The 27451-nt window shown below is 38.5% G+C and overlaps 1 protein-coding gene across 2 annotated transcripts in view; it reads left to right on the top strand.

Annotated features, from left to right (window-relative positions):
- mntb (MAX network transcriptional repressor b) overlaps positions 1-9782 on the top strand; it is a 29465-nt gene extending 19683 nt beyond the window's left edge. For both annotated transcript variants that reach the window (XM_080779790.1, XM_080779789.1), the window contains exons 5-6: positions 2448-2640; positions 4767-9782. In XM_080779790.1, coding sequence (XP_080635916.1) covers positions 2448-2640; positions 4767-5602 — 1029 coding nt within the window. In that variant the 3' untranslated portion in view covers positions 5603-9782. The remainder of the gene's footprint in view (positions 1-2447; positions 2641-4766) is intronic.
- Positions 9783-27451: the final 17669 nt, after the last annotated feature.

The raw sequence follows: 27451 nt of genomic DNA, 5'->3' as shown, positions 1-27451 counted from the left end.
TGCCATAATAATCCATTCTATCTGTTTCTTTCAATCGCCTGTGTCCGAATGTGGATGGCATTTTGGTCAAAACAGCGTTTCTTTGACAGCACAGAGCCTGCGATGAGGAGCCCCCAAGTGCACTGGCATGGACCCAAATTGTAAACAACAGTTGAACGGGACCTGTTAAACTTCCAAGGAGTAAAATAAATGCTAGCGCTAAATGGCATAATTTAGCGCTAGTGACATAGTAAAATGTTCAAAATCAGTGGAATTCCCCTTTAACCCTAACCAAAAAATTACAGTTAAGCCTTTTCCACAATGAAACTTTCTTCACAAAATTGAGAAATAATATTTTTGACCCTTCCGCCACCTTCTTTACATCTCCCTGAGTCTAATGATTGGTTACACCCCTATCCCATAGCCCCGAATAAGGACTTGTGTCGGTCGGCAATTGGATCTCGACCCTCCTAGAGAAAGCGTCTCCAGGAGGTCGAGCGCAGTTGCATGTTCCGAGGACTTGCATGGCGAATCATTGGAGCGGTTGGGGCTTAAAAGCCAAACAACCGAATTGGGGGGGTTTTTAATGAAAGAAACTCATTCATTGCAATTATTTGTTTTCATAATCGTGATGATAGCCCTAACCTTCGTTTGAGTTCCGACCTTTCCTTAAAGGTGGTTATGAAAGTATTTAGAAGTTCCAAGACACACACCTGTACCTTGCCCAGCCTTTACATGGACTTGATGCGCTGAGGGAGTGTGAACTGTGAACGTGCAGTGTCCCCACCGCCGCCGGTCACCCACTCGTACCTCCCCTCCCTCTGCAGTAATCTGTGTTAATGTCTTTAGGCAGGCAGGCACGCTGCTTTTTTTTGTATGTGCTGCTTGCGTCAGCTGAGCCACACACAAAGTGGGTCACTCGCACACACAGACACACACACACACACACACACACACACACGCACGCACGCTCACACACATACACACGCACACACAGGAACTCCAAAGGAAGTAGGGCTGCAACAAACACATTCTTTTCATAATATATTATTCTGTCGGGTATTGTTTTGATCTATTACTTTAGGTAATAGAAATATTATTATGTATTAATTTATGATTATATATTTACCAGGCACAAAACAAGGAATAAAGGCAGGTTTTCACATTTTAGTGTGGACTTATTTTAATATGACATTGTATGACATCTTTGGTCAATTGATTATTTAATGATTAGCTTATCCCCTTCTGGAGAGGCTGTGCCCTTTGACACTTGACTTTGTCTCTCTCCTCTCCACAGCTTTCTCTCCGAAATGCTTACTTTGTGCTTAATTGCACGCCAGTATCGTGCACCAATAATCAGTTTCTGGTGCAACATTGCACAAAGTATAAATTACTCTCTTACCTTCTCTAATCTTGACTCGCTCTCTATCGCTCAGTTGTCAAGTGCGTCCACAACATGTTTCTGGTCTGGTCCATGAGAAAGCTGTGCCATAAGTTGACCTTTGCTGTACCATATGACACTCATACTGGGTCTTATTAGGACACAGATGGGTCTACCAATGACATCAAAGGAGTAGGGAAGGCTTTGGACTCAGCTGACCCCCACTTTATAAATAGTTATTATCTATAGCGCCAGTTTGATGTCCAGGAAATGGGAGGGGTTTCCCTCAGTGACACAGTAAATGAGACTGTGTGTGTGTGTGTGTGTGTGTGTGTGTTTGTACATGTGCTTGGCTCTGTACATGCTATCAGGCATGTAAAATTCATACGTGCACCCTTTGTCAAATCCGACTTCAGGAATGCGGCACACAATGAAAACACAGTGACGGTAGCAACAGCCAAGCCTAGCAAATGAAACGGGCCGGTGTTTATTCATTGTTATTGTATCATTCATCAGTCAGCTAGATATTATTTTACCATTCCATCTTATTGTATTACTGGATGCTGGCTGAAATGAAAATCTTTTCAGCGTTTGTACACATGCTACTGAAAGTCCCTGAATAATAGAATTTCCCTTTGTACACTCAGATGTCCATTTGGTTCCTACAGTATATGACTAACCTAGTTGGAATTTCCAAACTTCCCAAACTTCTCATATTTGAACTGCATTGGGGACCCCTCCCCTCACTGACAAGCACTTGAAATTGTAGGCATTAAATTAGTTTGACCCGCCGCCACACAAAAAATGTTAAAATAGCCAAACTACAAGCACTGCAAGGCGTTGTGAGCTATTTTCACAATGTTTGCAGTTTTTCTTACGAATTTGGTGTTAATGGACTAAATAGGCCCGGCCCTCAAGGTGTTAAAAAGATCTTAAAAGTCATGAAATTGTAACTTTAGAAATGTGCAGATGTTGGTTTGTTTACTGTTGAGTGATAAAACAATGTTGCACATTAAGCTAATCACCAGGGCCCAGTGGGAACCACTGCTGTAACATACTGTACGGTCCATGTCTCTGTTTGTGTCAGACTCTGAAACGTAAGGAGAAGGAGTACGAACATGAGATGGAGCGCCTGGCGCGGGAGAAGATCGCCACGCAGCAGCGTCTGGCCGAGCTGAAGAAAGAGCTGAGTCAGTGCATGGACATCACGGAGATAGAGCGAGTCCTCAGACAGACCGTCCAACCCGAGGACGACCAGGTCTCCACCTCTACCGCATCAGGTACACACACACACACACTCATACATACACACACATACACATTAGGGATGCCAAACGACTCATATTTGGCCAATCGACGTGTCGAGGCCGAAAATCAACGTGTCAAACGATTTTTTTCCTATTTTTTCTTCATTCTTTTTATATTTTTGTTGTTGCTGCGCAGCAGTTGAGGAGAACGCAACTATGCATTCCTTTAAGCAACACAACTTCTGCAACTGCATCCATATGTTTAGAATTTGCATCAATGATCAAATCCCAATAATAAAAAATAAACTTTATTTTGTAAACAACTAAACTGAAGGAGCAACAGCGCTATCGGCTAGCCGCTAGTCCCAACTCTCAAGTGTCTGCAGCCTGTCACGAGCCCCGTAATGAACTGATATGGGACGCACGTTGTTCCGTATTTTAATGTCGGGTCGGGGAATAAATACAGTATGACTGACGGATTTGACAACTCTGTCCTGCTTTCTTCACGAGAAGAGAAGAGCGCTCACTGCTCAGAACCTGAGCAGACCTGTGGCTGTCAATTCACTTTACGGCATGTGTGAGTTGAGATGTGAACCTGGGTCTGGGAAGCTCAGAGCTACAGCCATTGGCTCATGATACGAGCACACGACCAATGGGACACCCCCCCCCCCCCCCCCATACATTTCAATTTCTTTATTTGAGTCCACATTTATAAAATACATTATCAAGGGCACAAATATTTTCAGTTGCTTCTGATATACTACACACTCGAAACATTGCGTGTCTCAGTGCTTGAGTCCAAACAAGCCCTAAATGTACAGAATATAGGCAACACATGAACTTATTCACAGCAAACATTGGTCACTTCAGTCTGTCATATTACCAACACCGAAAGTAAATCATGGGTACAAAAAGCACCTTCTCCTCCAAATAGACCGACTGCCTATAATGGAGGAGATTGAACCGTATGTTGCAAGCTGCTTTGCCTTACACTTGGACAACCCTATAATCCTCAAGCCTCTGACCACTACCCTGTGGACATGGCCCAGGTCAAACAATGAGATGACACGTATAGCCCAGTTGTATAATGGCCTGTACTAATATTTTACTTGTTTAGTAAGGAAAGCTTCCTCTAAACTTGAATCAAAAGCACAGCCAACTTCCAATAGAAAAACCTCTCTGCTGTTTTTTGTGAAACACAACGGAAGAATGAAACATAGGTGACACGTCTTTGGCAATAATGTTCACAATTCTGTCATGCCTGGCTATATACAGTCCTTTGTAAATATTTCAGCCGTTTAATATATGAGACATAGACTCTATGGTCTGATGCTGTCCATGGTGTACTGTAGACAGTGAGGGTCATGATTATTGCAGCCGTAGTCCTGTCCAGCGCGTTTTCTATGCTGCTCTCTGAGCGCTAGAAGATGCGCACACGTGCCGTTGTTAGGGAGCGCGCTTGTTGTTCCGTCGTTGCGGCTTACTGTTGCGTGAGCGTTGATTGACAGGTCAGTGATCACAGATTCAGAGACGTGCATCGTCTCGTTGTCCGCTCCTTTCCACTCCAAAGAGACACCAGTACAGTTACACAGATCATTCAGATCAGGCCAGTCAGAGTTTACACCAAAACCAGTTGCGTTGGTATCCAATTTACCACTGGGCTTCTTTTTTAACCCGAGGAAGCTCACATATACACATACACTCACACAAACGTGTATGTTTATATTACTATACTTAGAAAGGCTTCAACATTTTAGGAAGGCGATTTTATGAATGCCATTTACCATTTTTAAACCTGACCCTGTAAATAGCCAGGCTCACAAGTTGTGAGCTTGTATATCTGCTATCGTTGGTGCACGAGTCACGACACCGGCGCACAACAACATATAAATCAGTCATCATTTCAACCCTAACCCCCAAACCTAACCACTCAATTCCTAACCCTAACCCCAATATTTTCTTATTGTATCTTATCTTAACTAAAAAAAAAAAAAAGGTTTAACTGTATATAACAACCATTATCTTGTGAGGACCAGGAAAATGGTTCTCAAATTCTACTATACTTGTGAGGACATCTGGCCCTCAGAAGTATAGTAATACATGTATCCATACACACACACACACCCCCTTAAGACTAACGGTCCCGTTCCTCTCCACAGAAGGTGAAGACAACTTTGACCAGGACATCGAGGAGGACGTGTCTTCGACTGCTCGTCCTCCGTCCCTCCCCAAACCCATCGCCCCCCTCCTACAGGCCTCGCCCCTCCTGGCCCCTCACCTGTCGATCCAACACGCGGCCCTCCCACTCTCCGGGCTCCTGACCACGACGGCCTCCCCGGCCCCTCAGCCCATAGCCCCCGCCCCCCCGGCCCCCACCATGACACTGGCCCCGCCGCAGGCCATGCAGCTGCAACCCACAGTGATTGCCCACCACGCCGCCGTCTCCCACGCCTCCGTCATCCAGGCCGTCAATCACGCCCTGCCGGCCAATCACAAGCACCTGACGCACATCGCCCCCTCGCCGGGGCCCACGTTGTCGTCCTCCTCTGTCGTCGTCCCCCAGCAAATGGCGGCCGCTCCCGCTCCGACGCCGCTCACGGTGACGCCCGCCGCTCACCACCACCACCACCACCACCACCCGATCACGGCGCAGCCCATCGGACACATCACGGTGCACCCCGTGGCGCACTTGGGCGGCCCGCTGCCACCGCACTTGTCGACGGCGCTGTACCCGCAGGGCGTCACCATGTCCCAGCCCACCATGGTGGGTCACATCACCCACACCTTCACCCACCTGCCTCACGTCCACGCCGCGCACGCCGCCACCCAGATGAGCGCGGCGGCGGCCGTGATGAGCCAGGGAGGGCAGACCCTGGGGAAGCCCACGGCCGTGTTGGCCCCTCACCCGCAGCTGGTGGGCCAGACCACAGTCCTCAACCCCGTCACCATGGTTACAGTCCCACCCTTCCCTGTCAGCACGCTCAAACTGGCCTGAAAGAGAGACATATGGATGGATGGACGGATGGATGCATGGATGGATGCATGGATGGACTGATGTGAAGTCCTGTCTTAAGAACATCACAACATTCCCTCGTAGATAAATGAAATGTGATGTCTGCTTTATAGCAGTGGTTCTCGAACTTTGTCATTGCAAGGACCGCCAATTTGGTATGCATTTGAGCACAGCCCCCCCCCCCCCTATAGCGGTCTCTTACAGAGCTGTAAGGGTCCATTTGGTTCCTAACTATCAATAACCTGGCTGGGGACTCCCCGGGGTCCCCGAAACCCACTTCAAGAACCACTGCTTCATAGGCTTTGTGCAACTGTATTCCCGGGTTTGCCGAAGCTGTCATACGTTTCTGGTTCATTTCCCCATAGCTTTGTTCAAGCGGCTCTGCAGCAGATTTGGACCAGAAACACTTGAAGTTGTTCTGTTTCCGGTTCAAATCTAATCACAGAGCCAATCAAACGAAGCTATGGGTAAAGGACACAGGAACAGGAAACGGGAATGCCACCGTCCGGGAAACCATAGTCTCGCGTTGCCAGACTGTTGCCTCTCGCAATTTCCAAATGCTTCCAGTCTGGAGCAATGGAAAAGCTATCATGAGTCAAATATAAAGTGGAAGTGGAGCCTCCTTCCCACTTCAGTTTCGTCTCTACAGTTGCGCAAATTTATCCAAATATACATAGAAAACATCTAAGCATACATAGCTTGTTGCTTAGCAGAAAATGAAATAAAAAATGAAATGTGAAATTTAAAAATATATTTTCGTGAACGGAAATAGCAGCTTCCTTACTTGGATTTCGGGAGGTATAGTTCCAGACTCTATATAGCATTCCGAGATTGTGGAATAGTTGTCTGGCTACGTGAGACTAGGGAAACCAGGGACTACAGATCCCATTGCCTAGAGAGGATCTTTGGGGATTTGTTTTTATGCATGTGCGTACGTAAGTACACAACCAGGACATGTTTGCAGAGTGAGTGGCTTATTCGTGAAGACTCATTGCTGTTGTCAAGACAGGACCTTCCATCTTTCCCTCCGTCCTTCCTTTCTTCCCTTGCCTCCTTCCTTCCTCCCTTCCTTCCTGCACTACCTTTCCACGTTTCCTCAGCGTACAACCAGAAGCACTAACATAATAAGCTCAGCGCTCACACTCAGGCATCAAGGATCTACCTTACATATTCTTTCATTCATTTAAGAGTAGAGCTGGGCAATGCGGTATATTGACATTATATCAAGATTGTGATATGGGACTAAATGTGGTTCGTTGATTTTGAATATCATAATATTGTGACACTGTATGGCATATTGTTTTTTCCAGTCTTCACCCTGGTTTTAATCACTTAAGCCTTATTTTCTGAAATTGTCAAGAATTCTCAAAAATGGATATTGTATTGTCACAATATTGATGTTGAGGTATTTGTTCGGAGATATTGTGAACTTTGATTTAGTCCATATCGCCCAGCCCTATTCAGGAGAAATCTGTACGTGAGAGCGTTTGATTAGTCTCTGGCGATAGTGGTATGTATTTGTTCTGTGTTCCAAACTCCCTCCCTCCAAAAAAACGAAACAGCAACGATGTCAGTGAGTAAAGTCAAACACATACTCCTTCTGGTGTTGGGCAATCTTCCAGTTCTGAATGGATGGACCTTTTTGAAGGTTGGAATGACGTCAATTTGTAGTATATATCACCGCCCTTTCCGAAGAAAGGTTATGACGTCGGGAGGAGTATGTATTGCGCTTAACCACTTAACTTAACCGCTTAACCCTCAGGGCTCAATACTAGTGTTTTTCTGTTTTGGGTTACTGTGGGGAAAAGCTTTGGCTGAAATGGCCAAAGCTCTGTGAGCTTGTCGATCGCCTACTTTCTGTGAAAGCCTTCCCCACGGTAAGGATGCTGGGGTCTAAGTGGTTAAAGTGCACCCATGTTGGTGAGATGATGAAGTCTGTGTGCTTGACAAAGTGAGGCTGAAGATAGTCTTCAGTGGGCCTGTATTTTAGGGGTACAGAAGTTAATCAAACTAATAGACTTAATTGATTATGAAATAATAATAATATTAAAATAATTAACAAGCCTACAAGTTTTGAAGTGACACGTGAGATTGTAGATCGGACATTTTCTGTAATTTTTTTTACATCAATGTGTGACTTATAGAATAGAGCTAGGTTGTTAATCAGAATAATTGATTTTGTTGATTATTTAAAAAAAGATATGAACCTTTTTTCATATTATAGAAACATAATCCTCGATTATTTGGTTAAATCGAAAAAAGTAAGAATAATCTCTAAGAAAATAATTAATATTTGGGGCCTTAACATGTATCACAATGATTGCCACCACCAGATTCCAGGTTATCAATCACACAGAGAGAAAACAAGTTGAAGCTCTTTGTCACCATGGCTAATTCACCTTCAAAATGATGGTTTTCACATCTTCTCAACACAACAGTAACATGGCACCCTCTACAGTTAGTCACAGCACACAACTACTGTTAATGCACCAAACAAGCACTGTGCAGGGTACCTAAATGAAGTGTGTAGAACTGGATCAGGTCCCAGAAATGGCACACAAAACAAGTCTACAAAAGTAAGGGGTTAAGGTTATTAACCACTTAAGTCCTATACTTCATCATTCGTCATATTATTTTATGATGAATGGAATATAACTGATCTATAAGCTCTCAATGTGGCACAATGTGATGTATTGTGAACTTGTAGATCTGCTATTTTCACTATTTATAAAACAAAAGTGAGAATTTTTGTAAATGTTTGCCTGTAATGATATGCCAAAAATAAGGACGACAGGTTGAAAGTGGCTTAATCAGAACAGGTACGCATGCCCACAGATGCACAACTCAATTGTTCCTTATCTATTTTGTGTGAAAAACAATGTTTACCTATTCTCATATGCCCTGCTGCTGAGTGGGGTAAAAAAAAAAAATAAGAAAAAGAAGAACATGGTAAAACTCTACAGATCAAGTCAATAAAATAATGAGTGGAAAAATGTGGATTTTGAAAATGTAGGAACCCTGAGAATGTTTGTGTGCGTTTACATCGAGTTCATGGCTCAACAGCCCTCTTGCCAGCCTAGACTCATGACTACATTTCTGTGTCTCTGTCACATTCTAATTTGTTGTTTTTCACCAGTTACGTATGAAATCAAAATTGACCCTTGCCTTTTTTTCTCTCCCCCCCCCCTTTTTTTTCTGTTTCTATATATGTATGTATATGTGACTATATTCTGTTTATATCCTGTACTATAGCTAATCCTGCTGTTTCTGATGCATGGTTCTAATTTGGTTGTACAGTTTGACCCACTGTGCATGTCAGCGACAATGTACCGTCCGTTTGCGGGCGAGGTATGTTTCTTTATATATGGCATATAAAATTCAGATTCCATAGCTTAGAAGGAAGGCCACGCTGCCATTGGCTAGTAAGTTGGTTGTCATGCAACCGCTGGTGCTAACGTGACCATCCCGCCGGGGTATGGCGTTTGTTTACTCATACTTTTTCTTTTCATACAGAAGCGATGTATGGGTGCTGGGTGTATCATAATGTATGTATGTATGTATGTATGAGCAATGTTCGTGTATTCACCTTTCTCAACACTGTGATAAAACCCTCGACGAAATGTATACACACATAATGAATGAATGGGGAAAAAAAGATACAGTCACATTTGTTTTTTTTGTTATTCTATTTTGGCCACTTTTGTGAGTTCCACTGAGACAAGTAAAAAAGTTGAAAAGAAACTAACCTAATGTCTGATATTCAGTTTGAGTTTTGTAATATTTGTATGTACTTTTTTTTGTAAATGTGTGATCGTATGCACGTTTAGGCATTTGAGTGTATGTAGTTTACAAAATTTGACCCATGCCCGTTTAGTTTTCTGCATGTAGATTGCCGTTTAGCTCTTTTGTTGGTTTTTGTACGTTTTCTTTAATTTTTCCGGGACCATGTACAATGATACTGTATGATGTGGGCGGGACATTGGACCTCAAGCTACATTGATATTTTATATCTAAATATAAAACAATGTTTTCCCTATGGAGAAAGTTTTAAGTTATATATAAATATATATCTATATCGCCTGTATGTTTTTGGGCTGCCTTTTAGATTAACTGTCCACTGTTTAAGATAACAATTAAATGAATATAAAAAAATTGAAGAGTTATGCAGAAGAAATAATAAAGATTCTTAATAAATCTTATTACATTTACAATAATGGTTGTCTGTCAATATTTCTCTGGATAGCCACATTTCTTCGTGTAATGACAGCTGAGAGGGAGCCAGTTAAATTATGAAAATCATGCTTTTCGACACTAGTACTGTTATTTATCATGGTTTTCTATGATATATATTATATTTTTAATGAAAATCCTCCCCTGCTTAATGTATATCTGTGGCCTGCAATTTTTTCATTCTTTTCAAATCCTCAAAAATGATGAATAACGACGTGCTATAGCAGGGATACTCAAATATATTTACCTGTGGGCCACATTATCTATGAGTAGCTGTCTGCCTGCCTGCCAGCCAGCAAGTTGGTTAACAGAAAATAAATTGCGGAAATCGTAATTGTGGAAATTGCGGAATTGCGGAATTGCGGAAATGGAAATTGCGGAAATTGGAAATTGCGGAAATTGCAAATTGCGGAAATCGTAATTGTGGAAATTGCGGAATTGCCGAAATTGCGGAATTGCCGAAATGGAAATTGCGGAAATTGCAAATTGCGGAAATTACGGAAATTGCGGAAATTGCAGAAATTCATCATCCGCCAGCCTACCTGCTGCCTCCTCCTCCTCCTCCTCCTCCTCCTCCTCTTCCTCCCCCTATCCAGCTCATCGCCCCTGGACTTCAGCCCATCGCCCCCCCAGCTCCATGCGGCGAATCGATGAGAGCGCCCCTCACTTCACATTGTTGGGATTCTTCAGTGGTGCAATTATATATACGCACGCATGTTTCATGATAAATGCTTTTATGTGATGTATTCCCATGCTTTTGTTCTTGCTTAATGTATGTCGCTCTGGATTAAGAGCGTCTGCTAAATGCCTAAATTGTAAAATTGTAAATTGTCCCCTTGCGCGCAGGGTCCGGCCCATTCCTCTCTGTTATGTCATATGACGAGCATTTAACTTTTAATATCACAATTATTGTAGCTAATCTAACTGAATCTGGAAGTATTCCTTTATTAAATGATTCTTCATAGTCTGGAATTGTAACTGATCAATTTTCTTTTGTGACTTTCGCTTTTATTTTATATGGAGGGACAGTCAGTGGTGTAAACTTTATTTATATAGCACATTTCATACATAAAATGCAACTCTGTCACATTCTGTCTCTCCCTCAGTCTCCACACTGGCCTCCCATATCCCATTCCAGCACACCCAGTTCCATTTACACACCTGTCAACTACCTAATCAGCCCAGCAGTGAACACTTCTCCAATCAACCTGCTCACTATAAAACTGGACTCAGTACAAACACTCATTGTCAGTTCATAACCTGTGTCACAGATGTCCTGCCTGTTCATGTGTTGACTTTGATGTCATTCTGATTCATGCCTGATTCCTACCTGCATTCCCCTGTGTAAGATATCTCGTAATTCTTTATTAAATACTTTATTATTATACTCTAGTTTGTTGTGACTTTGCTCCTGGGTTCAACTCTGTCTGCATCCTTGACAACTAAAGTACTTCACATATTAAACTTTATTTATATAGCACATGTCATACATAAAATGCAACTCAAAGTACTTCACATGAAAATAAAATAAAAAATAACAAGCAGCGGAATGCCAGAAACAAAAAGTAGGTCAATCTACAATTAGCAAATAAAAATAGCAATACAAAACTAAAACATTAAAAATGGTAAGGAAATTTGTATTGGATAATACATTTTAAATTGATATTATTAGATATTCAACTTTATTGACATTTATAATTAAATTGGTGTCTTTACACTGTATAATCCAATGTTGTTTGTTTCTGTTGCTTAACTCTGTTGCTTTAACTACATATAAGTGTCTATTTGTTTGTCTCTAAATGTTTTGATGAATTGAACAATGCCCTTTGTTCAATTCATGCCATACTATAGCACGCCGTTTTTCATCATTTTTGAGGATTTGAAGAAAATTCAAAATTTCAAAAAACATGGGTTATAGCCCATCGTTTTTTGAATTTTTGAAAAAAATGTTATCCTCATTTTTCATCATTTTTGAACATGGGCTATAGCCCCTACCGTACGGCATACTATAGCACGCCGTTTTTCATCATTTTTGAGGATTTGAAGAAAATTCAAAATTTCAAAAAACATGGGTTATAGCCCATCGTTTTTTGAATTTTTGAAAAAAATGTTATCCTCATTTTTCATCATTTTTGAACATGGGCTATAGCCCCTACCGTACGGCATACTATAGCACGCCGTTTTTCATCATTTTTGAGGATTTGAAGAAAATTCAAAATTTCAAAAAACATGGGTTATAGCCCATTGTTTTTTGAATTTTTGAAAAAAATGTTATCCTCATTCTTCATCATTTTTGAACATGGGCTATAGCCCCTACCGTACGGCATACTATAGCACGTCGTTTTTCATCATTTTTGAGGATTTGAAGAAAATTCAAAATTTCAAAAAACATGGGTTATAGCCCATCGTTTTTTGAATTTTTGAAAAAAATGTTATCCTCATTTTTCATCATTTTTGAACATGGGCTATAGCCCCTACCGTACGGCATACTATAGCACGCCGTTTTTCATCATTTTTGAGGATTTGAAAAAATTTCAAAATTTCAAAAAACATGGGTTATAGCCCATCGTTTTTTGAATTTTTGAAAAAAATGTTATCCTCATTTTTCATCATTTTTGAACATGGGCTATAGCCCCTACCGTACGGCATACTATAGCACGCCGTTTTTCATCATTTTTGAGGATTTGAAGAAAATTCAAAATTTCAAAAAACATGGGTTATAGCCCATCGTTTTTTGAATTTTTGAAAAAAATGTTATCCTCATTTTTCATCATTTTTGAACATGGGCTATAGCCCCTACCGTACGACATACTATAGCACGCCGTTTTTCATCATTTTTGAGGATTTGAAGAAAATTCAAAATTTCAAAAAACATGGGTTATAGCCCATCGTTTTTTGAATTTTTGAAAAAAATGTTATCCTCATTTTTCATCATTTTTGAACATGGGCTATAGCCCCTACCGTACGGCATACTATAGCACGCCGTTTTTCATCATTTTTGAGGATTTGAAGAAAATTCAAAATTTCAAAAAACATGGGTTATAGCCCATCGTTTTTTGAATTTTTGAAAAAATGTTATCCTCATTTTTCATCATTTTTGAACATGGGCTATAGCCCCTACCGTACGGCATACTATAGCACGCCGTTTTTCATCATTTTTGAGGATTTGAAGAAAATTAAAAATTTCAAAAAACATGGGTTATAGCCCATCGTTTTTTGAATTTTTGAAAAAAATGTTATCCTCATTTTTCATCATTTTTGAACATGGGCTATAGCCCCTACCGTACGGCATACTATAGCACGCCGTTTTTCATCATTTTTGAGGATTTGAAGAAAATTCAAAATTTCAAAAAACATGGGTTATAGCCCATTGTTTTTGAATTTTTGAAAAAAATGTTATCCTCATTTTTCATCATTTTTGAACATGGGCTATAGCCCCTACCGTACGGCATACTATAGCACGCCGTTTTTCATCATTTTTGAGGATTTGAAGAAAATTCAAAATTTCAAAAAACATGGGTTATAGCCCATCGTTTTTTGAATTTTTGAAAAAAATGTTATCCTCATTTTTCATCATTTTTGAACATGGGCTATAGCCCCTACCGTACGGCATACTATAGCACGCCGTTTTTCATCATTTTTGAGGATTTGAAGAAAATTCAAAATTTCAAAAAACATGGGTTATAGCCCATTGTTTTTGAATTTTTGAAAAAAATGTTATCCTCATTTTTCATCATTTTTGAACATGGGCTATAGCCCCTACCGTACGGCATACTATAGCACGCCGTTTTTCATCATTTTTGAGGATTTGAAGAAAATTCAAAATTTCAAAAAACATGGGTTATAGCCCATCGTTTTTTGAATTTTTGAAAAAAATGTTATCCTCATTTTTCATTATTTTTGAACATGGGCTATAGCCCCTACCGTACGGCATACTATAGCACGCCGTTTTTCATCATTTTTGAGGATTTGAAGAAAATTCAAAATTTCAAAAAACATGGGTTATAGCCCATCGTTTTTTGAATTTTTGAAAAAAATGTTATCCTCATTTTTCATCATTTTTGAACATGGGCTATAGCCCCTACCGTACGGCATACTATAGCACGCCGTTTTTCATCATTTTTGAGGATTTGAAGAAAATTCAAAATTTAAAAAAACATGGGTTATAGCCCATCGTTTTTTGAATTTTTGAAAAAAATGTTATCCTCATTTTTCATCATTTTTGAACATGGGCTATAGCTCCTACCGTACGGCATACTATAGCACGCCGTTTTTCATCATTTTTGAGGATTTGAAGAAAATTCAAAATTTCAAAAAACATGGGTTATAGCCCATCGTTTTTTGAATTTTTGAAAAAAATGTTATCCTCATTTTTCATCATTTTTGAACATGGGCTATAGCCCCTACCGTACGGCATACTATAGCACGCCGTTTTTCATCATTTTTGAGGATTTGAAGAAAATTCAAAATTTCAAAAAACATGGGTTATAGCCCATTGTTTTTGAATTTTTGAAAAAAATGTTATCCTCATTTTTCATCATTTTTGAACATGGGCTATAGCCCCTACCGTACGGCATACTATAGCACGCCGTTTTTCATCATTTTTGAGGATTTGAAGAAAATTCAAAATTTCAAAAAACATGGGTTATAGCCCATCGTTTTTTGAATTTTTGAAAAAAATGTTATCCTCATTTTTCATTATTTTTGAACATGGGCTATAGCCCCTACCGTACGGCATACTATAGCACGCCGTTTTTCATCATTTTTGAGGATTTGAAGAAAATTCAAAATTTCAAAAAACATGGGTTATAGCCCATCGTTTTTTGAATTTTTGAAAAAAATGTTATCCTCATTTTTCATCATTTTTGAACATGGGCTATAGCCCCTACCGTACGGCATACTATAGCACGCCGTTTTTCATCATTTTTGAGGATTTGAAGAAAATTCAAAATTTCAAAAAACATGGGTTATAGCCCATCGTTTTTTGAATTTTTGAAAAAAATGTTATCCTCATTTTTCATCATTTTTGAACATGGGCTATAGCTCCTACCGTACGGCATACTATAGCACGCCGTTTTTCATCATTTTTGAGGATTTGAAGAAAATTCAAAATTTCAAAAAACATGGGTTATAGCCCATCGTTTTTTGAATTTTTGAAAAAAATGTTATCCTCATTTTTCATCATTTTTGAACATGGGCTATAGCCCCTACCGTACGGCATACTATAGCACGCCGTTTTTCATCATTTTTGAGGATTTGAAGAAAATTCAAAATTTCAAAAAACATGGGTTATAGCCCATTGTTTTTGAATTTTTGAAAAAAATGTTATCCTCATTTTTCATCATTTTTGAACATGGGCTATAGCCCCTACCGTACGGCATACTATAGCACGCCGTTTTTCATCATTTTTGAGGATTTGAAGAAAATTCAAAATTTCAAAAAACATGGGTTATAGCCCATCGTTTTTTGAATTTTTGAAAAAAATGTTATCCTCATTTTTCATCATTTTTGAACATGGGCTATAGCCCCTACCGTACGGCATACTATAGCACGCCGTTTTTCATCATTTTTGAGGATTTGAAGAAAATTCAAAATTTCAAAAAACATGGGTTATAGCCCATTGTTTTTGAATTTTTGAAAAAAATGTTATCCTCATTTTTCATCATTTTTGAACATGGGCTATAGCCCCTACCGTACGGCATACTATAGCACGCCGTTTTTCATCATTTTTGAGGATTTGAAGAAAATTCAAAATTTCAAAAAACATGGGTTATAGCCCATCGTTTTTTGAATTTTTGAAAAAAATGTTATCCTCATTTTTCATCATTTTTGAACATGGGCTATAGCCCCTACCGTACGGCATACTATAGCACGCCGTTTTTCATCATTTTTGAGGATTTGAAGAAAATTCAAAATTTCAAAAAACATGGGTTATAGCCCATTGTTTTTGAATTTTTGAAAAAAATGTTATCCTCATTTTTCATCATTTTTGAACATGGGCTATAGCCCCTACCGTACGGCATACTATAGCACGCCGTTTTTCATCATTTTTGAGGATTTGAAGAAAATTCAAAATTTCAAAAAACATGGGTTATAGCCCATCGTTTTTTGAATTTTTGAAAAAAATGTTATCCTCATTTTTCATCATTTTTGAACATGGGCTATAGCCCCTACCGTACGGCATACTATAGCACGCCGTTTTTCATCATTTTTGAGGATTTGAAGAAAATTCAAAATTTCAAAAAACATGGGTTATATAGCCCATCGTTTTTTGAATTTTTGAAAAAAATGTTATCCTCATTTTTCATCATTTTTGAACATGGGCTATAGCCCCTACCGTACGGCATACTATAGCACGCCGTTTTTCATCATTTTTGAGGATTTGAAGAAAATTCAAAATTTCAAAAAACATGGGTTATAGCCCATTGTTTTTGAATTTTTGAAAAAAATGTTATCCTCATTTTTCATCATTTTTGAACATGGGCTATAGCCCCTACCGTACGGCATACTATAGCACGCCGTTTTTCATCATTTTTGAGGATTTGAAGAAAATTCAAAATTTCAAAAAACATGGGTTATAGCCCATTGTTTTTTAATTAAAAAAAAAATGTTATCCTCATTTTTCATCATTTTTGAACATGGGCTATAGCCCCTACCGTACGGCATACTATAGCACGCCGTTTTTCATCATTTTTGAGGATTTGAAGAAAATTCAAAATTTCAAAAAACATGGGTTATAGCCCATCGTTTTTTGAATTTTTGAAAAAAATGTTATCCTCATTTTTCATCATTTTTGAACATGGGCTATAGCCCCTACCGTACGGCATACTATAGCACGCCGTTTTTCATCATTTTTGAGGATTTGAAGAAAATTCAAAATTTCAAAAAACATGGGTTATAGCCCATCGTTTTTTGAATTTTTGAAAAAAATGTTATCCTCATTTTTCATCATTTTTGAACATGGGCTATAGCCCCTACCGTACGGCATACTATAGCACGCCGTTTTTCATCATTTTTGAGGATTTGAAGAAAATTCAAAATTTCAAAAAACATGGGTTATAGCCCATCGTTTTTTGAATTTTTGAAAAAAATGTTATCCTCATTTTTCATCATTTTTGAACATGGGCTATAGCCCCTACCGTACGGCATACTATAGCACGCCGTTTTTCATCATTTTTGAGGATTTGAAGAAAATTCAAAATTTCAAAAAACATGGGTTATAGCCCATTGTTTTTGAATTTTTGAAAAAAATGTTATCCTCATTTTTCATCATTTTTGAACATGGGCTATAGCCCCTACCGTACGGCATACTATAGCACGCCGTTTTTCATCATTTTTGAGGATTTGAAGAAAATTCAAAATTTCAAAAAACATGGGTTATAGCCCATCGTTTTTTGAATTTTTGAAAAAAATGTTATCCTCATTTTTCATCATTTTTGAACATGGGCTATAGCCCCTACCGTACGGCATACTATAGCACGCCGTTTTTCATCATTTTTGAGGATTTGAAGAAAATTCAAAATTTCAAAAAACATGGGTTATAGCCCATCGTTTTTTGAATTTAAAAAAAAATGTTATCCTCATTTTTCATCATTTTTGAACATGGGCTATAGCCCCTACCGTACGGCATACTATAGCACGCCGTTTTTCATCATTTTTGAGGATTTGAAGAAAATTCAAAATTTCAAAAAACATGGGTTATAGCCCATCGTTTTTTGAATTTTTGAAAAAAATGTTATCCTCATTTTTCATCATTTTTGAACATGGGCTATAGCCCCTACCGTACGGCATACTATAGCACGCCGTTTTTTATCATTTTTGAGGATTTGAAGAACATTCAAAATTTCAAAAAACATGGGTTATAGCCCATTGTTTTTTGAATTTTTGAAAAAAATGTTATCCTCATTTTTCATCATTTTTGAACATGGGCTATAGCCCCTACCGTACGGCATACTATAGCACGCCGTTTTTCATCATTTTTGAGGATTTGAAGAAAATTCAAAATTTCAAAAAACATGGGTTATAGCCCATCGTTTTTTGAATTTTTGAATAAAATGTTATCCTCATTTTTCATCATTTTTGAACATGGGCTATAGCCCCTACCGTACGGCATACTATAGCACGCCGTTTTTCATCATTTTTGAGGATTTGAAGAAAATTCAAAATTTCAAAAACATGGGTTATAGCCCATCGTTTTTTGAATTTTTGAAAAAAATGTTATCCTCATTTTTCATCATTTTTGAACATGGGCTATAGCCCCTACCGTACGGCATACTATAGCACGCCGTTTTTCATCATTTTTGAGGATTTGAAGAAATTTCAAAATTTCAAAAAACATGGGTTATAGCCCATCGTTTTTTGAATTTTTGAAAAAAATGTTATCCTCATTTTTCATCATTTTTGAACATGGGCTATAGCCCCTACCGTACGGCATACTATAGCACGCCGTTTTTCATCATTTTTGAGGATTTGAAGAAAATTCAAAATTTAAAAAAACATGGGTTATAGCCCATCGTTTTTTGAATTTTTGAAAAAAATGTTATCCTCATTTTTCATCATTTTTGAACATGGGCTATAGCCCCTACCGTACGGCATACTATAGCACGCCGTTTTTCATCATTTTTGAGGATTTGAAGAAAATTCAAATTTTCAAAAAACATGGGTTATACCCCATCGTTTTTTGAATTTTTGAAAAAAATGTTATCCTCATTTTTCATCATTTTTGAACATGGGCTATAGCCCCTACCGTACGGCATACTATAGCACGCCGTTTTTCATCATTTTTGAGGATTTGAAGAAAATTCAAAATTTCAAAAAACATGGGTTATAGCCCATCGTTTTTTGAATTTTTGAAAAAAATGTTATCCTCATTTTTCATCATTTTTGAACATGGGCTATAGCCCCTACCGTACGGCATACTATAGCACGCCGTTTTTCATCATTTTTGAGGATTTGAAGAAAATTCAAAATTTCAAAAAACATGGGTTATAGCCCATTGTTTTTTGAATTTTTGAAAAAAATGTTATCCTCATTTTTCATCATTTTTGAACATGGGCTATAGCCCCTACCGTACGGCATACTATAGCACGCCGTTTTTCATCATTTTTGAGGATTTGAAGAAAATTCAAAATTTCAAAAAACATGGGTTATAGCCCATCGTTTTTGAATTTTTGAAAAAGAAATTATCCTCATTTTTCATCATTTTTGAACATGGGCTATAGCCCCTACCGTACGGCATACTATAGCACGCCGTTTTTCATCATTTTTGAGGATTTGAAGAAAATTCAAAATTTCAAAAACATGGGTTATAGCCCATCGTTTTTTGAATTTTTGAAAAAAATGTTATCCTCATTTTTCATCATTTTTGAACATGGGCTATAGCCCCTACCGTACGGCATACTATAGCACGCCGTTTTTCATCATTTTTGAGGATTTGAAGAAATTTCAAAATTTCAAAAAACATGGGTTATAGCCCATCGTTTTTTGAATTTTTGAAAAAAATGTTATCCTCATTTTTCATCATTTTTGAACATGGGCTATAGCCCCTACCGTACGGCATACTATAGCACGCCGTTTTTCATCATTTTTGAGGATTTGAAGAAAATTCAAAATTTAAAAAAACATGGGTTATAGCCCATCGTTTTTTGAATTTTTAAAAAAAATGTTATCCTCATTTTTCATCAATTTTGAACATGGGCTATAGCCCCTACCGTACGGCATACTATAGCACGCCGTTTTTCATCATTTTTGAGGATTTGAAGAAAATTCAAAATTTCAAAAAACATGGGTTATACCCCATCGTTTTTTGAATTTTTGAAAAAAATGTTATCCTCATTTTTCATCATTTTTGAACATGGGCTATAGCCCCTACCGTACGGCATACTATAGCACGCCGTTTTTCATCATTTTTGAGGATTTGAAGAAAATTCAAAATTTAAAAAAACATGGGTTATAGCCCATCGTTTTTTGAATTTTTGAAAAAAATGTTATCCTCATTTTTCATCATTTTTGAACATGGGCTATAGCCCTACCGTACGGCATACTATAGCACGCCGTTTTTCATCATTTTTGAGGATTTGAAGAAAATTCAAAATTTCAAAAAACATGGGTTATAGCCCATTGTTTTTTGAATTTTTGAAAAAAATGTTATCCTCATTTTTCATCATTTTTGAACATGGGCTATAGCCCCTACCGTACGGCATACTATAGCACGCCGTTTTTCATCATTTTTGAGGATTTGAAGAAAATTCAAAATTTCAAAAAACATGGGTTATAGCCCATCGTTTTTTGAATTTTTGAAAAAAATGTTATCCTCATTTTTCATCATTTTTGAACATGGGCTATAGCCCCTACCGTACGGCATACTATAGCACGCCGTTTTTCATCATTTTTGAGGATTTGAAGAAAATTCAAAATTTCAAAAAACATGGGTTATAGCCCATCGTTTTTTGAATTTTTGAAAAAAATGTTATCCTCATTTTTCATCATTTTTGAACATGGGCTATAGCCCCTACCGTACGGCATACTATAGCACGCCGTTTTTTATCATTTTTGAGGATTTGAAGAACATTCAAAATTTCAAAAAACATGGGTTATAGCCCATTGTTTTTTTAATTTTTGAAAAAAATGTTATCCTCATTTTTCATCATTTTTGAACATGGGCTATAGCTCCTACCGTACGGCATACTATAGCACGCCGTTTTTCATCATTTTTGAGGATTTGAAGAAAATTCAAAATTTCAAAAAACATGGGTTATAGCCCATCGTTTTTTGAATTTTTGAATAAAATGTTATCCTCATTTTTCATCATTTTTGAACATGGGCTATAGCCCCTACCGTACGGCATACTATAGCACGCCGTTTTTCATCATTTTTGAGGATTTGAAGAAAATTCAAAATTTCAAAAACATGGGTTATAGCCCATCGTTTTTTGAATTTTTGAAAAAAATGTTATCCTCATTTTTCATCATTTTTGAACATGGGCTATAGCCCCTACCGTACGGCATACTATAGCACGCCGTTTTTCATCATTTTTGAGGATTTGAAGAAATTTCAAAATTTCAAAAAACATGGGTTATAGCCCATCGTTTTTTGAATTTTTGAAAAAAATGTTATCCTCATTTTTCATCATTTTTGAACATGGGCTATAGCCCCTACCGTACGGCATACTATAGCACGCCGTTTTTCATCATTTTTGAGGATTTGAAGAAAATTCAAAATTTAAAAAAACATGGGTTATAGCCCATCGTTTTTTGAATTTTTGAAAAAAATGTTATCCTCATTTTTCATCATTTTTGAACATGGGCTATAGCCCCTACCGTACGGCATACTATAGCACGCCGTTTTTCATCATTTTTGAGGATTTGAAGAAAATTCAAATTTTCAAAAAACATGGGTTATACCCCATCGTTTTTTGAATTTTTGAAAAAAATGTTATCCTCATTTTTCATCATTTTTGAACATGGGCTATAGCCCCTACCGTACGGCATACTATAGCACGCCGTTTTTCATCATTTTTGAGGATTTGAAGAAAATTCAAAATTTAAAAAAACATGGGTTATAGCCCATCGTTTTTTGAATTTTTGAAAAAAATGTTATCCTCATTTTTCATCATTTTTGAACATGGGCTATAGCCCTACCGTACGGCATACTATAGCACGCCGTTTTTCATCATTTTTGAGGATTTGAAGAAAATTCAAAATTTCAAAAAACATGGGTTATAGCCCATCGTTTTTTGAATTTTTGAAAAAAATGTTATCCTCATTTTTCATCATTTTTGAACATGGGCTATAGCCCCTACCGTACGGCATACTATAGCACGCCGTTTTTCATCATTTTTGAGGATTTGAAGAAAATTCAAAATTTCAAAAAACATGGGTTATAGCCCATTGTTTTTTGAATTTTTGAAAAAGAAATTATCCTCATTTTTCATCATTTTTGAACATGGGCTATAGCCCCTACCGTACGGCATACTATAGCACGCCGTTTTTCATCATTTTTGAGGATTTGAAGAAAATTCAAAATTTCAAAAACATGGGTTATAGCCCATCGTTTTTTGAATTTTTGAAAAAAATGTTATCCTCATTTTTCATCATTTTTGAACATGGGCTATAGCCCCTACCGTACGGCATACTATAGCACGCCGTTTTTCATCATTTTTGAGGATTTGAAGAAAATTCAAAATTTAAAAAAACATGGGTTATAGCCCATCGTTTTTTGAATTTTTGAAAAAAATGTTATCCTCATTTTTCATCATTTTTGAACATGGGCTATAGCCCCTACCGTACGGCATACTATAGCACGCCGTTTTTCATCATTTTTGAGGATTTGAAGAAAATTCAAAATTTAAAAAAACATGGGTTATAGCCCATCGTTTTTTGAATTTTTGAAAAAAATGTTATCCTCATTTTTCATCATTTTTGAACATGGGCTATAGCCCTACCGTACGGCATACTATAGCACGCCGTTTTTCATCATTTTTGAGGATTTGAAGAAAATTCAAAATTTCAAAAAACATGGGTTATAGCCCATTGTTTTTTGAATTTTTGAAAAAAATGTTATCCTCATTTTTCATCATTTTTGAACATGGGCTATAGCCCCTACCGTACGGCATACTATAGCACGCCGTTTTTCATCATTTTTGAGGATTTGAAGAAAATTCAAAATTTCAAAAAACATGGGTTATAGCCCATCGTTTTTTGAATTTTTGAAAAAAATGTTATCCTCATTTTTCATCATTTTTGAACATGGGCTATAGCCCCTACCGTACGGCATACTATAGCACGCCGTTTTTCATCATTTTTGAGGATTTGAAGAAAATTCAAAATTTCAAAAAACATGGGTTATAGCCCATTGTTTTTTGAATTTTTGAAAAAAATGTTATCCTCATTTTTCATCATTTTTGAACATGGGCTATAGCCCCTACCGTACGGCATACTATAGCACGCCGTTTTTCATCATTTTTGAGGATTTGAAGAAAATTCAAAATTTCAAAAAACATGGGTTATAGCCCATCGTTTTTGAATTTTTGAAAAAGAAATTATCCTCATTTTTCATCATTTTTGAACATGGGCTATAGCCCCTACCGTACGGCATACTATAGCACGCCGTTTTTCATCATTTTTGAGGATTTGAAGAAAATTCAAAATTTCAAAAAACATGGGTTATAGCCCATCGTTTTTTGAATTTTTGAAAAAAATGTTATCCTCATTTTTCATCATTTTTGAACATGGGCTATAGCTCCTACCGTACGGCATACTATAGCACGCCGTTTTTCATCATTTTTGAGGATTTGAAGAAAATTCAAAATTTCAAAAAACATGGGTTATAGCCCATCGTTTTTTGAATTTTTGAAAAAAATGTTATCCTCATTTTTCATCATTTTTGAACATGGGCTATAGCCCCTACCGTACGGCATTTGTAAGTGTAAGGCTTTATTGGGTCGTCCACTCACAGTTAACAGTCTTTGTATTGAGTTTGTGCTTGAAATGTAGGCCTACTGTAATTCTGCAAACTGTTAATAAATATTTCAATCAATCAATCAATCAAAATTGACATTTCAACTATTGATCAGACGCTGTGCATTGACGACACCTAGTGGTCATTCATTTTAATTGCATGCATGCAGAGAAATCACAACATTGTGAGACGCACTGGGTCGTTGCCATGTTTTGCCACGGAAACCAGCGACCTGCCTTGTGTAAGTAAGTAAATTTTATTTATAAAGCACCTTTCTTAACAATGTTACAAAGTGCTGTACAGTGACACAATAAAATCAATCATAATTAAAACAGGACAGTACAACAAGCAAATAAGAACAACATAATCAAGTCAAATAAAATCAGAAAAATGTTCCCGAAATAAAAACGTTTTCAGTGGACGAAGCCAGGCTTGATACGAGCAGACGTGGCAACGCGATCGAAACACAGGGGCAATCTCCCGTTGGCCGAGAGGTTGGAACTCACGGGCCAATGGGAGCCTGTGTCGTGTAATTTCTCCCTTTACACTGACTATAATTCTATCTATTTGAGACAGAAACGGCTAAGCAATACGGCAGGCTGTAGGCTGTAGTCAAAAGCACCGGACGAATGAAGGCAGGCAGAGAGTGTTCTGAAGTGTAGTGTAGAGTCGATCATTTTATTGCAACCGAGACCAAGACAGAGAGCTTCGCCATTGTCCCTGAGCCTGGAGCTCAGGGACTCCCTCGTACTGAACCGCTGCCGCGGCCAGTTTAAGACTCCGTAAACCTTGCATTTTACAGTGTTTTTGCATAGACACAGATATACGGAGGTGGAGACTGAAACTTTACATACCGGTATTCATCAACATATTGCCACTTGGTAAGCAAAGGTCTCTCCTGGATACAATAGAATGCTAAGTTCCCTATCACACCTGGCCAGGCCAAGCTACTTGACTAAGGCCCACGACACCTTGACTTTAAATATCAAAGACAGGCCTCTGCAGACACAGTGACTGCAGATAGTGACAGTTGACTTATTTAGCATGCCCTTAGCACAGTGACCAAATGTATAAGTCGGACATTTTAACATGGCTTATATATGAATATCATGAAATATAGATACCACACCTGCATGCTTTTGGGCGGCCAATAAGGGCAGGGGTAAAACAGAGAGAATTGTTTCCGGATCCTTAACATCAACTAGCACAGAAAAGCTGTGTTGTATTAACCAGCAGTTAGCTCAGTCTGATGAGTGTCTGTGTTTGTGATCCACAGGTCCAGGGTTCAAATCCCACATTATTCATGTGTCTCTGTGATTCTTTGCTTTGCACACTGACTTTCAGAAGGACAACTTTAAAGCAGCACAGAAATTCCCAATGATTGTGTGCCTCAGTGGACCAACGGATAAGTCAAATGATATCCGTAGTATACCTAGTAGAAGTGTGCCGGTTCGAACCCCGACATACTCAAATCTTTACTGACACTTTGCATTCCACACTAACATCAACTAGCACAGAAAAGCTGTGTTGTAGTAACCAGCACTTAGCTCAGTGTGATGAGTGGCTGTACTTAGTTGTGATCCACAGGTCCACGGTTCAAATCCCACATTATTCATGTGTCTCTGTGATGCTTTGCTTTGCACACTGACTTTCTTGAATAAAAAATAAAAACTCAAAAGCACCAGGAGACATCTGCTGAATGCCCCAAGGTGCCTTGGCTCAATGGTGTGGAGCGCTTGACCCAGTTGCCAGCTTCAGACAGTTGGCCGGTTCAAGTCCCATGTCATGACATCAAGGTGCTGGAGGACCATCGGGAGTTCCTCCTACAGCTCAATGCTGCAGTAATTTGAACTTTTCAAGGCTAGAATAAAAAATAAAAACTCAAAAGCACCCGGAGACATCTGCTGAATGCCCAAAGGTGCCGTGGCGTAATGGTGTGGAGCGCTTGGCCCGTTGCCTCTGCTACAGTCAGTTGGCCGGTTCAAGTCCCATGTCATGACATCAAGGTGCTGGAGGACCCCTGAAGAACATTTTCAATGTCCATCTAAATTCTAAAAGGCTTGTTAAATATGAGTTCCCGGTTATACCTTACATGCCAGTGTGGCGCAGGTGATAAACCGGGGGTTTGTAAACAGGACATTCAGGGTTCAAGTCCCCTGAAGAACATTTTCAATGTCCATCTAAATTCTAAAAGGCTGGTTAAATATGAGTTCCCGGTAATTCCTTACATGCCAGTGTGGAGCAGGTGATAAACCGGGGGTTTGTAAACAGGACATTCAGGGTTCAAGTCCCCTGAAGAACATTTTCAATGTCCATCTAAATTCTAAAAGGCTGGTTAAATATGAGTTCCCGGTTATACCTTACATGCCAGTGTGGCGCAGGTGATAAACCGGGGGTTTGTAAACAGGACATTCAGGGTTCAAGTCCCCTGAAGAACATTTTCAATGTCCATCTAAATTCTAAAAGGCTGGTTAAATATGAGTTCCCGGTTATACCTTACATGTCAGTGTGGCACTTAGCTCAGTGTGATGAGTGGCTGTACTTAGTTGTGATCCACAGGTCCACGGTTCAAATCCCACATTATTCATGTGTCTCTGTGATGCTTTGCTTTGCACACTGACTTTCTTGAATAAAAAATAAAAACTCAAAAGCACCAGGAGACATCTGCTGAATGCCCCAAGGTGCCTTGGCTCAATGGTGTGGAGCGCTTGACCCAGTTGCCAGCTTCAGACAGTTGGCCGGTTCAAGTCCCATGTCATGACATCAAGGTGCTGGGAAGGACCATCGGGAGACGGTGCTCTCTCCCCCTGTTTCCTGAAAAGTAACGGTTGGGGGTTATGCCGTACGATATAGGCTATAGCCCACCGTCCAAAATGATGAGAAACGAGGATTACTTTTTTTTCAAAATTTCAAAAAACATGGGCTATAACCCATCGTTTTTTTTTTTCATTTATTCCGCAATTTCCGCAAATTGCGGAAATTGCGGAAATGGAAATCGCGGAAATTGCAAAATTGCGGAAATTGTAATTGCGGAAATTGCGGAAATGGTAATTGCGGAAATTGCGGAAATGGTAATTGCGGAAATTGCGGAAATGGAAATTGCGGAAATTGCGGAAATTGCGGAAATTCTAATTGCGGAAATTGCGGAATTGTGAAAATTGCGGAAATTGCGAAATTGCGGAAATGGAAATTGCGGAAATTGCGGAAATGGAAATTGCGGAAATTGCGGAAATGGAAATTGTGGAAATTGCGGAAATGGAAATTGTGGAAATGGAAATTGCGGAAATTGCGGAATAAATGAAAAAAAAAAAAAAAAAAAAACCGATGGGTTATAGCCCATGTTTTTTGAAATTTTGAAAAAAAAAAGTTATCCTCGTTTCTCATCATTTTGGACCGTGGGCTATAGCCTATATCGTACGGCATAACCCCCAACCGTTACTTTTCAGGAAACAGGGGGAGAGAGCACCGTCTCCCGATGGTCCTTCCCAGCACCTTGATGTCATGACATGGGACTTGAACCGGCCAACTGTCTGAAGCTGGCAACTGGGTCAAGCGCTCCACACCATTGAGCCAAGGCACCTTGGGGCATTCAGCAGATGTCTCCTGGTGCTTTTGAGTTTTTATTTTTTATTCAAGAAAGTCAGTGTGCAAAGCAAAGCATCACAGAGACACATGAATAATGTGGGATTTGAACCGTGGACCTGTGGATCACAACTAAGTACAGCCACTCATCACACTGAGCTAAGTGCCACACTGACATGTAAGGTATAACCGGGAACTCATATTTAACCAGCCTTTTAGAATTTAGATGGACATTGAAAATGTTCTTCAGGGGACTTGAACCCTGAATGTCCTGTTTACAAACCCCCGGTTTATCACCTGCGCCACACTGGCATGTAAGGTATAACCGGGAACTCATATTTAACCAGCCTTTTAGAATTTAGATGGACATTGAAAATGTTCTTCAGGGGACTTGAACCCTGAATGTCCTGTTTACAAACCCCCGGTTTATCACCTGCGCCACACTGGCATGTAAGGAATTACCGGGAACTCATATTTAACCAGCCTTTTAGAATTTAGATGGACATTGAAAATGTTCTTCAGGGGACTTGAACCCTGAATGTCCTGTTTACAAACCCCCGG

Source organism: Protomyctophum bolini (genome assembly GCF_963924005.1).
Source record: "Protomyctophum bolini genome assembly, chromosome: 13".
Lineage (NCBI taxonomy): Eukaryota > Metazoa > Chordata > Actinopteri > Myctophiformes > Myctophidae > Protomyctophum > Protomyctophum bolini.
Note: the sequence above shows the minus strand (reverse complement) of the source record. Positions and strands in the feature narration are given on the sequence as shown.